At 39.6% G+C, this 18,024-nt stretch overlaps 1 protein-coding gene and 1 long non-coding RNA gene across 2 annotated transcripts in view; both read left to right on the forward strand.

The window, feature by feature from the left end:
- The window catches only part of LOC112175859 (probable leucine-rich repeat receptor-like serine/threonine-protein kinase At3g14840), a 44,861-nt gene extending 42,480 nt beyond the window's left edge, over positions 1–2,381 (forward strand). Inside the window, 5 exon segments of the mRNA XM_040510170.1 lie at positions 28–146; positions 259–469; positions 616–853; positions 1,186–1,336; positions 1,738–2,381. Of these exon segments, the coding sequence (XP_040366104.1) occupies positions 28–146; positions 259–469; positions 616–853; positions 1,186–1,336; positions 1,738–2,127 (1,109 nt within the window). The 3' untranslated portion in view covers positions 2,128–2,381.
- Positions 2,382–9,060: 6,679 nt separating this feature from the next.
- Positions 9,061–11,169, forward strand: LOC112175611. Its single transcript, XR_002926546.2, has 4 exons — positions 9,061–9,574; positions 9,836–9,923; positions 10,266–10,817; positions 10,911–11,169. It is a non-coding gene; the product is annotated as an uncharacterized LOC112175611 (long non-coding RNA).
- The last annotated feature ends 6,855 nt before the right edge of the window (positions 11,170–18,024 follow it).

An 18,024-nucleotide genomic window follows, 5' to 3' on the forward strand; every position in this document is an offset into this window, starting at 1 on the left:
ATTTCTAAGAAATTTCTTCTTACACAGATTTAAAAGGTCTTGACCTGCAAACGGGTAAATTTAGCTTGAGGCAAATCAAAGATGCCACAAACAACTTTGATAGAGCCAACAAGATTGGAGAAGGTGGTTTTGGTCCTGTTTTCAAGGTATACCTCTGAACCAATAATTTCTATTATTTTATTACATCTAAGCTTGTTTGATTATTGAAGCTTCTTTTCTCCTAGTCAAGGGACTTTTGACCATGTTTTATGAATGCAGGGGCAACTATCAGATGGCACCGCAATTGCTGTTAAGCAGCTTTCTGCCAAATCAAAGCAAGGAAATCGCGAATTTCTGAATGAGATTGGCATGATTTCTGCTCTGCAACACCCTCATCTTGTCAAGCTCTATGGATGCTGCATTGAAGGAAATCAGTTGTTGCTTGTCTACGAGTACATGGAAAATAACAATGTTGGACGCGCTTTGTTTGGTTAGTATTTCTCTAGCATAATCTTTTCCAAACTTAAATTTTTTATTTTTATTTCCTCCTCATGCAAGTCATTATTCAAAGATTTTATAGTAAGATAGATCTAGTAGTTTCTTATAACTACATTTTATTCATTTGTTATATTGAAGGTGCAAAAGAAAGTCAGTTGAAGTTAAATTGGCCAACAAGGCACAGGATTTGTGTTGGTATTGCAAAAGGTTTGGCTTACCTCCATGAAGAATCACGGTTGAAGATCGTTCATAGAGACATCAAAGCTGCTAATGTGCTGCTTGATAAAAATCTTTTCCCGAAGATATCTGACTTTGGCCTAGCCAAGCTTAATGAAGATGATAGTACCCATATAAGCACTAGGATTGCTGGAACTTAGTGAGTCCCTTTCTTCAACTTATTTTCTTATTCAGATCAAAATATAAATATTAAGTTCCTTCTGGTCTTTAATCCACCCCAATATATGCAAAAAAAAAAAAAAAAAAAAAAAAACAAGGTGAGAGTTCTCTTTGTTGCTACATTTCATCTTAAGCATTCCATTAGAAAATCCTACTCTCACATGCTTACAACTTTTACGGTTTTTTTTTTTAATTATTATTATTTTTTAAAGAAACTTTTACGATTACTTTAAACCCGTGGTGAGGAATTCTTTCAAAAAAAAAAGCTTGAGGCGATGAGTTCAATTCATGTGTGATTTCATGATTTGACAGTGGATATATGGCACCTGAATATGCAATGCGAGGTCATCTAACTAATAAAGCAGATGTGTATAGTTTCGGAATTCTTGTATTGGAAATGGTCAGTGGAAGATGCAACACAACTTACTGTTCCAAGGGAGAGTGCTTTTACATTCTTGATTGGGTACGTAACATAAATTAATGTTCTGGCTAGCTCCTTATTTAACTCGAATTTTATTGGTACGCTATTTATTACCATTTAGATTATATTCTACACATTTGCTTTTTTATTTTCATCAGGAACCAATATCTAATACTCCAGCTTCATTTTCTACTTATTAGTTTTAAACGTGTCTGCAGCTTAATTGCCATCCATCTTTCATAATCAGATCTTAGTTACCAATTTCACTCTTGGAGATGTTTGTATACAACCTCAACAAAACCAAAAGATCTTACTTGTTATATCTTCTCCTCGGAAAAAAAGAGGCTCTCTGTCCCCTACCACGTTTAATCAGTGAATTTTTTTTAACATAATCACATAGAAAACTTAATTATATACTGTTGTTCGTGCTTTTCTGTTTCTAGGCACTTCTTCTGAAAGAGAAAGGAAGTTTGCTAGACCTAGTCGATCCAAGGTTGGAATCAGATTTTAACAAGGAAGACGTAATGATTACCATCAATGTGGCTCTCCTTTGCTGTAATGTCTCTGCAGCACTTAGGCCTGCCATGTCTTCAGTGGTGAGCATGCTTGAAGGCAGGGCTCCTGTTGAGGTGTTAGTCTTAGATTCATGTGACTCATCTGATGAGATCAGTGAAATGAGGAAACATTTTGAATCCATTTACTCATCGGAAACCATCGGTGAGAGTTCTCAGAGACAAGCGATGTCAATCGAAGGGGGATGCACTTCACCAACATCTTTTCAAGATCACTGTCCAATCAATCCTCATTCAGATTACTGGGAGAACAGAAATTAACGACCTTAGCAAACTGTCCTCATGGGTTGTCAGTGTAGCTAAACCATTGCTTCAAAAAGACATTTACAAACCATTTCTACTTCCACTCAAGTTTTTTGTTTTGTTCGGAGAGTAAAAACATTAAGGTTAATTGTAAAAACGTTTCTCCACCTTATAATAATTGGAAACTGTGAAATCAATTGTTCAGAGCGCCTTGCCTGGGGAAGGCAATTTGATACCATGAGTATTGCACTATTGACAACTCATCAACTTAATTCTTTCCCTTGTCCCTCTCTTCCTTCACGTAGTGAGCAGGAAATAGAGAATTGATGGTGTTTGGATAACATTTGTACATTTGTCGTCTCTAATGTTAGAATTTGAGTTTCTGATATGTATTATTTATAACACACCAACAATCGTAAACACAACTTGAATGTTTTAGATTGAATTTGCAGTGGCAAATGAAGCAAGAACAGTAGCAAAGTTTACTACAAACTTGAGTGCTTAGAAACTCATATTTACAATTCTTACATTACATCAACAAACTTAACCCCTATATAGGGTACAAGAGAAAATCTAGTTAACCAAATTTGTGGCTGAAAAGGCTTTGCTAGGAAATCACCACTCTTGTTTCGTCCCAAAAAAACCTCTCGATCTCTAGCTCCAAGAAAGTCAGAGCATAAAACCCTAGTGCAAAGGCTGACTAATTTCAATGCCCTGTCCGACGATGACGTCGCATTTCAATGCCCTGTATTTGCGACGTCATCGTCGGATAGGCAACTTGGTTTTGTGAGTCCACCGGATCGGGACAGTGGTTTTGGGGCCAGATCAAGCGCTTGAGAACGCCTACTAGGAGAGTTCGGTAGGCGGTGCTGCACCTCCGATCTGTACAAAGGCGGAGGACGAGAGGAAGGGTCGAGGGACGATGGAGTGGATTTGGCGTCAGATGGGGACGGTCTCAGGTTCCCAGAGAGGCGGTCGCGGCTTGTTCCCCGGTGTCGAGATTGTGGAAAACTAATGGAGGTCGTAGGGATCATTCCTTGTTTCGATCTGGTTTAGGATTGAAATCGGGATCTTGGGCGATCTGGCCGACGCTGTTAGTCAGTGATAAGGTTTCGATGAAGCCAGGCACGGAACCAGGGGTGGGCTGAGGTATGCTGCAGCACACCTCAACCATTTGGAGAGAAAAAAATGATTATATATATATATGCTGCAACAAGCCAAAAACTCTCTTTTTTTCTCCCTTTTTCTCCTTGTCTGTTGTCCCCTCCTCACCTTTTCTCCCCTTCTCTCCTCTTTTCTGTCTTTTCTCCCCTCTTATGTGACTCCCCTCCTCACCTTTTCTCCCATTTTCTCCTCCTTTCTGTCTTTTCTCCCCTTTTTCTCCTCTTTTTTGTCGTCCTCTCCTCACCTCTCTCTGCACATCAGCGTCGGTCTCTCACCTCTCTCTACCAAGTCACTCACTCCTCTCCTTAGCACTCTGCTCTCATTCTCTCCACTTTATTGAGGTACGAATTGATGAAATTAGAATGTGATTTATGACAGGACCCGACCCAAGAAACACCCCGTATTCCTGGATACGAGTCTGCGGGGCCCACGTTAAGTGAAATCCTACCGAAAAATTGGCAGAACCTCCCCTAAATATGGGCTACCCAAAAAGTTCACAAACCTGGACATGATTAAAACTTTAACTTCTACTCAACCCACAATACCATATTTACATTCCAAGCATATATATTACATTCGGAAAGTTCATATCCCAACGCATTCTCCGTAAATAACATCAATTCGAACAAAAACATCCACCAAATTAAAAAGAGTTATCAGAGCAACACTAATAACTAAGCCGATACCATACAAGGTAGGTTAAGTAATAACCTACGGACAAAACGGAAGCGCTGATTCCAAAGTCTCTAGAGCCTGGACGCGATCTAGGCAAATCTGAAATCTGGGCATTTGAAAACGAAGGGCCCAGGGGAAAACGTTTAAAATCTATTAGAGTGAGTGGACAAAACCGAAACAAAATCTGAAACAATTAATGGAATGCTTCCCCTTTTCTCTTTTCAACAAAACCAACATGCAGCGAGACTCCATAATAATTCCAACTCAATCCTTTTCCAAGAAAACTCATTTGATGACTAGGAAGGACTGCTTCATAGGCATCTCATGCCATCTGGGAGGGACTGCCACCCAGATGACGCATCGGAAGGGACTGCCAACAGGAATAGGAGGCGGTAGTTAGTTGGGACTGCCAACTAGCCACAGGTAGTTAGAAGGGACTGCCAACTAACTTCCTCATGTCATCTGGAAAGGACTGCCAACCAAATGACGCATCAGATAGGACTGCCAACCGGCCTGTAGTCTGGAAGGGACTGCCAACCAGACTATTACCTAGAAGGGACTGCCAACTAGGTAAGATACGCATGCGCCAAAACTGGCCTCCTTGTCAACTGCTTTTTTTTTTTTTTTTTAAAACCTTCACTTTCCACAGAGTCGCATTTACTCAAATACTAAACCAACTGAAAACTTAATACCATGCTGCATGCATTATTTAAACAAAATAAAAGTCCACTCACAAGTAAGTCCCGTAGCTAATCCTGCTGCCTGCCCGTGTCCTCCTCGCTCGAGGGCTCAGTACGTCCTGTAATAGTTGGGCATGATAAAATTAACCTCACAAAGGAAATCAGTAAAGAATTAAAACTCAACATCCTCTAATTTCTTTTTAGCCTTTGTAACTTCTCAAACAATAACTTTCAATATCCCAACTACAATTTTAACCAATAAATAAAGAATAAATTCTCCCTATCAAGTTCCTCAAATTCTCTCTTAACTTCCTTTGATCCATTTCATTTTCCGAATGTTCCCACAATCGCAGCTACCACAAAATCACAACACCGATTGCCATGACCAACTTAACCAAAACCAACCACTATAACTAATTACCACAATTTCCAAAAGCTCAACTTAATATCCAAATCATAAAAATGAATTGAACTTCTCCAATAACACACAAAATAGATGTTTTCATAGAGCTGCCGGCGCCCCAAACCACCACAACCGCACAAACCACCACAACCGCACAAACCACCACAACCGGTCAAGCTATTTTTTACAAAACAACCTCCAAAACCAGCCAAGAATCAAAAATATACCTGCAACAGCCAACAATTTCCAACAACAACAACACCTCACAAAGCAGTTAACTAGCCTGATAATAACTCAACATGCCACCACCAGTGGCGGCGCGTGGTTTCACGTGCCATCACACCAAACCCCATCTCCGGCCAACCCAACTAGCCTAAATGCGTCACTACAGTAAACCCAACAGTCTTTAAACCTGCAATAACAGCTAAAACTAAGCAGAAGTGGTCGAAAATTCAACCCAAAATCGGAAAAATCCGACAGCCACTGTTCAACACCACTGTTCATCATCACTACCACTTCCTCCGGCCAAATCAAGCTACAAGGAGGTTGGAAAAGTGTTCAACCTTCACAGAGAACCAAAATCACAAGGATTTTTGGCCGAAGACCGCCGGAAATCGAAAACCCAGCCAGAGGTTCTCAAACCCGATCGGCAATCTTCCCCCAAAATCGTTCAAATCAAAGCTACCCGGCTAAAATTACGTACCTGAGATGAAAGAGAGTGAAGAGAGGAAGCTGTGGTGGCCGGAGGCGAGTCCAACGAGGTCCGGCCGAGGTGAATCGCCGGAAAACGAGTCCTGTTCGGGGAGAAGAAGAAAACGCAAGGAGGAGGGCTCGGGAGGTCGGCTCTGTCCGATTCTCTCTCTCTCTCCCTTTTAATTAACTAAATTCCCTTTTTTTTTTAAAAAAAAAAAAACAAACAAACCAATATTTTAATAAGGAATAGTGCCTTCCAACACTTAAATCACACTTTCCCGTAAAAACTCCGATCGATACAAATTGCGTGTCCACGAACTAAATTTTTCGTAACCTACGACGTACTCAAGGAATATTCCGACGTAACAGACAACAATAGAAAGTCAACTCCTCGGTCAAAACCGATAAAAACGCACTTCATAAAGATGTTAAGGTATGGGGTCTTACAATTTAGGTTAGAATTTAGGTATTTCTAGTTTTGTTGATGTAAGGGATCATTAATATTGTTGACTCATCTTCTAAGCATGTTTCTGAGTTAAAATCTATTCAAGAAGTTGAAGTTGTGGAACAAATTGCTATTGGGGAACTTGAAACTGGAAAGTGAGCTAACCAGACATGCAATTTGCAAAGAGCTGGAGCTAATCAGTGGAGTTCAAGGTATTATTCTATCAAGAACTTGATGAAATTGTACAACTCAACTTGTTCAGTCTTGAAAAACATGATAGATAATGGACTCAATGGAAAAAATATGTGGAGAGGTTTGGGTGCTTCTAAAGCTCTTAGATCATTTGACAAGTGTTATGCAATTGAGATATACCATAAAAACAAAGTAGAATCTGCCAAATTTTTAAGAATAATTTTTCTTGCCAGCATAAGGTAAATTTAGCACACCTCAAATTTAATTCCTGGTTCCGTGCCTGGATGAAGCAATGCATTCTGTGGGAGGTGGAGGTGCTGTTCCGGCAACACTGGTGGTGCTCAGCTGTGCGCGGCAACCTTGTTGGTGCTGATGGTGGGCTTATTTTGGATCGGTCCTGGGCTTCTTCTAAGCCTGCTATGGTGGGCTTATTTTCTATTTTCCTCAATAATTAAGTGGGTCTGGGCTTCTGCTTTAGGCCTAGTTTCTCTTATCTTTTATTTATATGGTTTTGTTTGTATAATTAAATATGGCTTTTTGCCAGTAATAAGTCCCTACCGTTTTACAGTAGGGCGACGTGGGCTCTGTTCCGGACTACACACCTTGTGTGCCTGATTTGCGCTAGTTCGGCTACGAGTTCCTTGCTTTGCCAAATGGTCGCAACCTTCTAGTGGCAGGATGAAACTAAGTGTCATCGAGTTTGTTTTCCGGTGGCAACATAGTGGGAAACCTGATTTTATTAGTAAATTGTGGCTTCGAGTAAGCATTTACTTTTCAGTATATCACCACCTTTGTAAAGCGAATAGAGTAGCCAAAAGTACATTTTTCGCTAATTGGTGCATGTTGGAATACATACTTTTTGTTGAGACTCCTGTTATTATCTCGGGATGTTCTCTTTATACTTATTGTCAGTTGGGGTTCAGGTGTCATGTTCCCCCCATGTATTCTGAAGTTTCATTAATGATCAAGGCTTAAAGGCAGCCGTTTCTGGCCCTCTTTCAAAAAATTATGGATGAAATGAAAGAGATAATTAACTACATTATAATATAATTTACACAAAATATCTAGCTACAAAATAGTGAAGAAAACAATAATGAAAGTGGCTGCTTCAAAGTCTTCAAAAGTTTCCTAGTTGGACTAAGAAAGCATTAATTTCAATGCTTTCTCTTAATGCTTTGCTTCTTCATTCCAAGTAGGCCTATAAGTTATTCAAACCTCTCTCTTGGCAGTGCTTTGATGAAGATATCTACAACCTGGTCTTCAATATTGCAATAGACCAAATCCACTGACTTGATGTATAAAATCTTGCAAGCGTACGTATCGTAGTCAAGATAGGGAAGTATTAAGCCCAAAATTATCGTACCTCGGGGATTAGTGGCTAATCCACAATTCTTGGGTAGTTGGATCTAAAGTCACTAAGAAAACAAAGGAAATAAAACAAATAAAAAAGCTAATCTAAGGCACCAAACCTAGCAATGCTCGGCTTTGGTTTTCACCAAAGCCTAATAAAAAACTAAGAGTCTAGTGATGATTATTTACAATGAGTCAACGTTCAATATTTTGAGAGAGGATTTTAGATTAACAAAATGTAATGAGATGTAAAGCAATTAATAAAAATGCAAAGAAATGAATAAAAGTGTAACCAAGTAAATAGGAATGTCGGGTGCTAGAGAGACTCCTTCACCCAAATCATATGTGTCGGAAGTTAATCTAATGTAGATACAAATTTCCTACTTTGGCAGTAGTCGTATCCAAGGTGGTTCAAGGCTTAAGAAACGAAATTCCCTTTCATGGTATTCTTACTCTGTTTCAAGGGCCGTAGGAACTCACTTGACATGAATTAAAGCCAGATCAAGGATCTCTAAATCACATCAAGAGGCCTAGAGATCGAGGAATTAGACTACTAAGTGACTCGCCCGCTCAATCACACAACAGGTGTAAATCACCATGCTTATAACCCATCGAATATGAAATTGAAGGTTTCTAGCTTAGGATGAAGAGGGGGTCAAGCCTCTAACTCCGTCCTAGACATGTTTAAAAATTCACACCCTAGAGTTCACTAGGCTCCTAAACATGCATTTTAACCCAACAAAAATATATATAAGTATCCATCATATGAAAATTGCATCATTACATTAAAAAAGCATCTTTTACACAAAATTTGGGCTAGGACACACAACCCTAACCCCCAACAAGGAAATTACTCACAATCCATAATTATGAACATCAAATATACAAAATTCAAAGAGAAAAGAGTATAGAAGTGTAGGAGAAAATAAGGGTAGCTACAATTAGCTAGAAAGCTAACATGACTATCCTTGAATTACAATTTCCACAAATACCTAAATCTTGAATTTTGTAGACTTTGATGGATTTCTTGAAGTTTGTGTGAATAGTTCTCCAAATGCCCAAAAGAAAAGTAAAGAAATGAGAAAAAGTGAAAGGGGAGAACGGAAAGGGCAGCAACCCTCCCTAGGGGTGGGTTCGCGAAACCGGAAACCGAAAAAAACCGAGCCGAAAGTTGAACCGAAGCCGAAAAACACCGAACCGAACAAAAACCGCACCGAAATGTAAAAACCGAACTGAACCGAACCGGTTCGGTTAGGTTTTCGGGTGTCAACCACCGAACTGAACCGAAAAAATCGAATCTGTCAAAAACGACGTCGTTTTACTTCATTTTGAAAGTCAGAAACCCTAAAGGGGTTCCACGACTTCAGCCTATCGCCTCTCTTTTCTTCTCTCGACCTAATACCTATCATTTCAGTCTCTCTCTTTCTTCTCTTCGTCAATCTTCTCAGTTTTCTCTTCGTCATCGAGAATTCGAGATTGTCAAGAAGACTGCCAAGGACTGGAAGGGTCGTCAGTCCTCTCAGTTTTCTCGTCGTCTCTAGTCTCCGCCGCTGCTCTGGTCATCTAGGCCCTCAAAGAGCTAGATCGCGACCTCAAGGTCTAGAACATCAAGCACAGCGGCAAGCTGACAATGAGGACCTGAGCGGGACCGCCGCTTTACCCGCACCTTTATTCTTCTTCATACTCTGCACTTCTGCAGATCCAGAGCCTCTCTCTCTCTATCTCTATATCTGTATATATCTATAGATCTTTCTACCTCTATTTGATTCTAATTGATATTAATAGTTTTGTAATTAGTAAAAATTGAGATGAAGGTGTTTGCTGCAGATCCAGCTTTACTGCTGAAAACATCAAGCAGCCCCGGTACGTTTTGCTTTCTATGATTAATTTGCTTATTGTGTGGGTGAACATATGGCCAAAGTTTGTGGGTTTATAATCGATTACTGCTATTGATCTGTAAATTCATGCTCTGTATTTCTGCTTTACCACGTGGCTTTCGAATTTTGAATCTTAACAACAGTTTTTTCTATTCTGTAATTTTGGGTATTTGCTTTTGATGAATATTTGGTTTCAATTTTCTTCTGGGTTCGTTTTGATTTTTTGCTGGTATGAACTTAATGGCAGGGAATCTGGGGTTGTAAAGGTGCAGTCAAGAAAGAAAGCAGAGATCTTTTTAGTACAAACAGATGGATTCTCTTGTACCTGAGAAAAAGTGAGAATCCTCCCTGGCCTTTACTCATTTTCTTACCGATGATATGATCTGATATAAGAATATGTATTAATTCCTCAGTCTTCCTGTGCATGTTTACATTAATTCAATAGCATATCTATGCAGAAAAATGTGTTTATATTTATTTGTATCTATATTGGTGAATATATTACTAGATGTTGTGTCGGTTCATTTTTAAATCTATGGAAGGTGCATTTGTTTATGTTAAAATTATGGCTTATGTTAACTCCTGATCTTATAGAACCCCTAATACTTTTACATGAGTATTCAATACATGTATAATGGCAGGATCATCATTGTGAATCTGTTCTTCTCTTTCTGCAGGTGTGGGAGACTTAACTTGCAAATCCTACAATTGTGAAAACTAATTAACTACTATCAGTACCTTTGTAGTGCCATCCAGCATATTTAGCATTCAAAGTTCATTTGCCAAGGCAGATATGTCATCATAATGAGATCTCATCTAGCATCATCATTCATCAGATCATAATGCTCAAAAGAAATCATATTTTCTTTTGGCCAAAAGTAAAAAGATATCTACAAAAAGAAAATGTGAATGTACTCATAGAGAGATGAAGTAACGTCTTGCATGCCATGTTAACGAAAAATAAAATAGGACAGAAAGAGGGGGTAGGGAAAAAGATAATATTTTACTAATCTAATACGTTCTTTTAACTCATAAACTAAACTGTGATAGAAAGACAACCTCATGCCTCAAAAAGTTGCATCAAATATTGATCCACAAGATAATGTTTTAGTGTACTCAATCTGAAGCAAAAACACATCTATGCTAATTTAGGCTTTTCTTCTGTAAATCTTTATGCTTTTGCAGGTGAAAAATGATGCAACCACTAATGGTTTTTGTTTTTGTTACTGGTAAGTTGTTTAGTATTCAATCAGTTTGCTCAACTTATCTAATCTCAACTCATTATCCACTCAAGTTCAATCTGATGTAATCTTGCGATGCAGGCCTTTGCTAACTCTGTTGATAGATTACGGTTCAGCAGCAATGGGACAGAACCCAACGGAGGCTGAGCTCTAAGATATGATCAATGAAGTGGTGTTAATGGATTTTTAACTTCCAAGCATTCATTTGATTAATTGTAATCTATATATGTTGGTCATTGTAGATAATCATTTTTGCTAGATTTTGGATTTAGGTGTTGCTGGCTGTTGGTGGTTTGTGTTGAATTATGCTAGTTATAAGTTATACCTTAACAGTCTGCAATTGTTGTGTCAAAAAAAAAAAAGACTAAAGAAGATTCAACAGAGTAGGTTTATGGTCTAAGGAGGTAGAAGCGGTAAGAAATTTGTAATCCTTAAAAAAAAAAAAAAAAAAAACCAAATTGGACAGGACCGAAACAAAACCGAGCCAAACCGAGTCTTAGTACGGTTCGATTTTCGGTTTAGGCTCAAAACCGAACCGTTTGGAACCGAACCCACCTTTAGCCCCCCCCCCTCCCCCCCCCCCCAAAAGCTGCTGTGTGGCGTTGGTCTCTGTACCCATTTAATGAATGTGGTGGCAGTGGTATATATGAGAGTCATCAAGAAATGGGTGGCTGGATATCTTCACGAGAAAAAGAAGAGCTAGGATGAGGTCAAGAGATTGGAGCTCCTCCAAGTAATGGGCACGTGTTCCCACAGTTGCTGCTGTGCGTTTTGGAAATGAAAGGAGTTGGAAGCCATCTTATTTAAACCACCATGCCATCACGTGCAGCACATAATTAAGCCTAAAAGAAGACATTCAGTTTTAAGCCCATTTAATTAAGCTAAGCATGCAACACACGATTGGCCTTAATTAATTAAAACTAATGGTTAATTAAGGTTGTAATTTTCCTTTCTTTCAATTTATTTCTTTTCCCGAAGAGTATATGATGGGGAACCGCTGCAGTCGGGCCATCACTCGGGAGGTACTGAGTAACGTCAAGCATATACGGTAACAAGATATGAACAAGTCTACAGAATCTGACAACCTAATGCTCTGATACCAACTGACAGGACCCGTCCCGAATTTCACCCCAAAATCCGAAGTAGTCCTGCGGGGCCCACCTTAGAAGAAATTCTACCAAAAATTTGGCAATCCCTTAAAAATGGACTACCCAAAACCTGTAGAAACACACAAAGCACTTCAAGCAAACCAACCTTATACTCCTGGACCCACCCTGCTCCCCATTTCACAACATTCCCCAACTCGCAAAACACAAAACTCAACTTAACAATACCAATCCCAAAGGTTATCAGAGCAATACTAATACACAAGGAAATAAAAAGTAGAGTAAAGGATCAAGGGATCCTACAATGCGAAAGTGGTGACAATTATGCCTCAAATGTCATGTACGCCCGACCTCCACTAATTCGCCTGCAAACTGGGCATTTGAAACTGAAGAGCCCAGGAGAAAGTACATAAAAACGTTAGTGTCAGTGGACAAAAATAAACAATTTCAAACAAAAGGGATTTTATACTTTCCCACATTTATTTCTTAAAAAAATTCCCGATGCATGCAAAGATTAACGAAAATAAAACATGAGGAGGTCCGCTCATGAAAACCGACTAGCCCCGCTAGTCACAAACGATTAAAAAAAAATGTTGAAACTCTGATACTGAAGGAAATAAAACCAGCCCCGCTAGTCGAAAATAGTATAATGAGTAGGGGAAGACAATAGCCATTTAAGTGAGCCTCCCAGGCTCGGGTGATAGCCTCCCAGGCTAAAGTACTCCCATTACTCCCGTAATATACCCTTACGCCACTATGTGTAGCGATAGGATACTGGGCTTGAGAATTACTGTCACAGAGACAGTAACCAACGCCACAAAGGCGGAGGGCTTCGGTGATCCCATCACCTCGCCACAAAGGTGGAAGATCAATGCTAGCAATGATAAGTCACCCAAAGTATGGCAAAAGAAAATCCGAAAACCTCATAAATCCATAAAACATAAGGCTTCCCCATCTCTCATAAAAGAATTTCCAATGACGTGTCCCACACGCCAAGATAATCTCGAGTTTAAAATAAATAGGAAGAAATAAAAATAAACATGTTTTCCGTAAACCGAAACAAAACCAATTTCAAAATCATCATCAAGGCATTCCCAATGCCAAAACCGAAGTCGATAAATAAATAAGGAATATAACTCCATCGAAATCCCATTTCGAAAATCCTTTAAAAGTCTCAAATCGAAATAGAATATAATTAAAAGTATAATTCCGGAAATCACCTCGGAAATATATAATTCGTCAAATAAGATTATAAATCATAATCAACTTCGGAAACAAATCATTATCGAAAGCACTTATATGAGATAAAGCGAAATCAATCTCTGAGACTAAATCACACGCTCGAAATGTAAATTGATAACTAAATAGAACATATTCAAAGAAATAAATGCATGCATCATTTACTTAAAAAAAAAAGTCCACTCACAGTATTTAGCTAGTCCAGTCGACGATCGGTATCCTCCTCGTATGAAGACTCCTCTCGTCATGTACTAATAATACTCGTAAAAACGTAATTACAGGACGGAAATTAAATTTACGATAATTAGTTAATGAAAAATCCTAATCATCCCCTTAAACCGAACTCTTTCAATCCCTCTCGGATTCCCTCCAAACTACCATAGAGTCCAATTCGTGGATATATAATTTCTAGGTATTATACAAGAGAAATCCGATCGTCGGATTCTCGATATTCAATAACTGGTATTATAGTTTTCCAACAATTCAAAACCCAATCCCAACTCTTCCAATTTTCACCAAAATCACAATTATAGCCTCTATAATTCAAATGCTATTTAAAACAACTAAATTTGGGCTTAAAGCTCCACTCTACGCGCCACCATACGCCGTCCACAGTGGCGGCACGTGGGCCACACGCGCCACCGGCAACCACCACCAATGGCCACCAAATTTTGGCAGCACCACCTACACAACAGATCCAACATTTTTCATAACTACAACAAGTTCCAATTTTACCTTGAAGGGCTCCAAATTGGGCAGTGAAATTTTTCCAGAAAACTCCAAGAACCCTAGAAATTGCAAATCGTTAATTCGACCTCTACACTGCAAATTGAAACGAAAGACCTTAGGGGAAATGATCTATGTCAAAAACCGAACCTTCGACGCCGGTTTGGTGGCCGGAGACGGCCGGAATCGCCGGAAATCGACTGAAATCCCGATCTGCTACAGTAACCTTCACAGCTCCCAATCGAGCTCTTCCGGCCAAATTGCTACAAAACACCACCACAGACGTGACCAGGGTGAGGAGACGAGCCAGCTGATGTCCAGATTCCATCGTGGGGTGGCCGGAGGAGGAAGAAATCGAAGGAGGAAGAATCGGGCTGAAGAGGAAGAAAAGGTCGGGGAGAAGAGAGAGAAAAACTGGGCAAGTTTCCAAAAATGGCAACTTACCACAGTAACTCGGCTATTTATAGAAACTTACTACATGAACAGTAACTTTCGTCTTTTGCTTATAACTTTCGTATACGAACTCCGATTTTTACGTACCACATATCCACGCGCTCGATTTAACGTCCTCTACAACTTTCATGAAGAACATTTTCTCAAATTTTGACCCAAATAAAAAGTCAACTTTTAGGGCCACTAAAAGTACTAAAACGACAGTAAAAGTGAAAGTAAGGGTCGTTTACCGTCCAAATGACTAGTAAATTGGTATATTCAGGTTCGGGACGTTATATAAGCGACCCGCCCGAGCAATCACGCAACGGGTGTAAATCACCATGCTTATAACCTCTCGAATACCAAATTGAAGGTTTCTAGCTTTGGAATTAAAGGGGGTCAAGCCTCTAACTCCGTCCTAAACATGCTAAAAAAATACACCCTAGAGTTGACTAGGCTCCTAGACATACATTTTAACCCAACAATAATTAAAATAAGCATCCATTATATGAAAATTGCATCACTACATTAAATTAAACATCTTTTATACAAAATTTGGGCTAGGGCACACAACCCTAACCCCCGACAAGGAAATTTCTCACAACCCATAATCATAAACATCAAAATTACAAAAGAGAAGAGAACTGTAGAAGAAACGAGAATAGTCACAAATAGCTAAAAAGCTAGCATGACTAGTCTTGAATTACAACTCCCACAATTACTCAAATCTTGAATCTTGTAGAGATTGAAACTTTTGATGAATCCTTGAAGCTTTGGGTGATTGAATCCTTCAAATTCCTAAAATAAAACTAAAGAAAATATGAAAAAAATAGAGGAGGAAGGTGGAGAAGAGACAAAGGGCTACCCTATTTTTGGTGCGGCGCTGTAGGTTGATGTTCTCGAATTGATGGGATAGGTGATATATATATAGGCTGGATCACAGACGAACGTCCGCACCATCGCTAAAGTGCAGACGTCGATGCAGCAGCTGAGAAAATTCCTATATATATATATATATATATATATATATATATGCCAATCAATCATGTGGCCTCAGTGGTGTGGTGAGAGATAGGAAAAGATAAAAAACAATGGGTGAAATGGCAGCATGTGAGAGGCTCAAGAGAGAAAATAAAAGAATTTAACTTAAATAAAAATTGAAAAATGATCAGGTCACGTGCAGGTGGCTTGAGTGTGAGATTGGTCAATTAAACAACAATAGTTGCAGCACGTTTTTGCTAATTAAACAATTAAGCAATTAAGCTTAATTGTTTAATTAAAATATCCACTAACTCTTCTTTTGTCAAAAATCTGAAGTTGCTTCATTTTCGCACCATTTTTTCTCGTTTCTGCAACTCTGCTTATTTCCTACAAAATAAATAAAAATAGATTAATTAGATATTTAATTGACTTGAAGAGTAGCTTAATTCTAGTATTTAGAATGTAATTACGTGCATAGAAATATGTGTAATCAGAAGACCCAATATAACCCACTAAACTCAAATAGGTTCACTAAATATTACCGCTTAAGTGTTTAGGGGCTATATGTGTTTCACTCAAAGCAATTTCACAACATGCGCTGCGATGTGCTTGGTCTTATATCTCATCTCCGTTAGGTAGCCCACAACATTCAAGATCAAGAGGTCTTTATTTGGTTGTAATGGGGTTATGGGAAAGTGGCTAATAGAAATGAAGGATAGGGAAATACAAAGTCCATGGAAACCCGTGAAGCAACTCTAACTTGCATGTAGAGATATTTGACTTCTGCTTTCGAATGCTAACTCACTTACTCTAAACCTAACTAAACTATGTAATACTTTTTTTTTCCTTTTCTTTTCTTTTTCAACACTTACTCTTTTTTTTTTTTTTTTTTTTTTGCGAACTTTTTTCTAAGCACATCACTCACCCCCACACTTATTCTTTTGTAACCTCACACTTTTGACTTTTTTTCTTTTCTGTTGAAGCACTCAAACATAAAGTCATTCTTTCAAATCGCTTCATCAACTACCATGGTAGGGTTGGATAAAAGTGTATAGGCTAGCTAAGAATTTGTGGTGCAAATGAACAAAAAGGCTAAAAATATAAATAAGATCAAAGTGGCAATCTGGTGGTAAATATTTTTAGGTAAATGCTTCTTTGACCGTGGTGGTAATTAACCCTAATGCCTCAATCCTTTCCATCCCGTCGTAAGCTAACAAATAGCCTCGAGAGGTCTCAAGCAAGTTCTAGATATGCAATATCATGAAATTGTACACACATGAAAGAATAAGTGAATGAACGATGTATACACTATTGATATAGCACAAAAGCTCACAAATAAGGGCATGCAAGTCAATCAAATCATCTACATGCTTCTCTAATTATGATAAACCAACCTAAACATAGGCTATGTGCACACATATAGTCAAGCATAGATCATGTTGTACATACCAGCAGTTACTTGACTGCCACAAGGTTTGGTACCATCACCAGATCCTGCAGGGCTTCCCAGATGCCATATCAGGGGCCGAGTTCAGTAACCACCAGGTCGGTCTTCACAAAGGGCGACACCTTGGGTAACTAAGGCATGGGGCCTACCTACTGGAGCTCATTGAAGAATACACCAAAAACTGTTATAACCACAGGGATGAATTGCATCCCACATCGAAGAGATGGGAAACACCTTTCCCATGTGCAAGTATTTAAGTCAAACCCAACCACCTTCAAGAGGGTAATAACTTCTTTCCCTTACTATTACTGTCCAAATATATATAGAACCTTACTCGTGCATTGGAGAGTCATGAACAGTCTGGTATGGTTTATTCCTCTAACGTTGTGTGTTCTATTCAAACAGGGTCTCGGAGTTATATCGGTACCCGGCCGTGGTATAGCATTCTGTGTGACGTACCCGGAGAAATCCACCAGGAACATTGTCGTGCCAGATAAGGGATCATAATCATGGTAGAACTGGAAGAAGCGGCTAGTGCGGGCAGGAATGTTGCCCGGGCAATAATATTCACTCTCGGCACTTCGGCACTGGAGGCATCGAGCACCGGGATTGAAACACACGGTTCAGGATCTTTGGACCTACTAGGAGCAAACAACCCGCCAGTCGTCCCTGACCCTCTGGCCCCGGCTTCAGAGTTGGAAGCCATGGAAGCGGAGATTGCAGCCTTCAATGAACAAAGCAGGATCGACTGGGAACAGCAGAGAATCGATAGAGAAACTAACCTTCTCTCGCAGTAGAGACTACAAGAGTTAGAAGACGAGAACACCGCGCTCGCCCGGGCGTTAGATAGACGACACCAACATAATGAAGCTTTTACTCAAGCTCTCTCTAGGGCTTCTCAAATCACTACGATGGAATTGACAGCTGCCCCGGTAACAATAATGGTAGGCCTAACTAGTACCGGGCCCTCTACGGTCAGCGGTACCGGCCAGCGGGTCAATCAAATACCTGTCGATCTGTACCCAGAAAGCCTGAGGTATATGAGACCCCCACCTCTACCCAGACTGCCGCAAATTGAGCGGCCAGTGGTCGACGCAAACACGGCACTACTCATACAAATAGGTAACTCGCTGAGTGCCCTTTAAGCAAGGGTGGAGGCAGCAGAGAACCGGGACACGTGGAGTCCTCTGACAACTTTTGAAGACCGACCGGGGCCCTTCACCAGGAGGTCCGAGGCGCAGTACATTCAAATGCTTCAAGATTG

The sequence above is a fragment of the Rosa chinensis genome, chromosome 7 (genome assembly GCF_002994745.2).
Source record: "Rosa chinensis cultivar Old Blush chromosome 7, RchiOBHm-V2, whole genome shotgun sequence".
NCBI classification, from domain to species: domain Eukaryota; kingdom Viridiplantae; phylum Streptophyta; class Magnoliopsida; order Rosales; family Rosaceae; genus Rosa; species Rosa chinensis.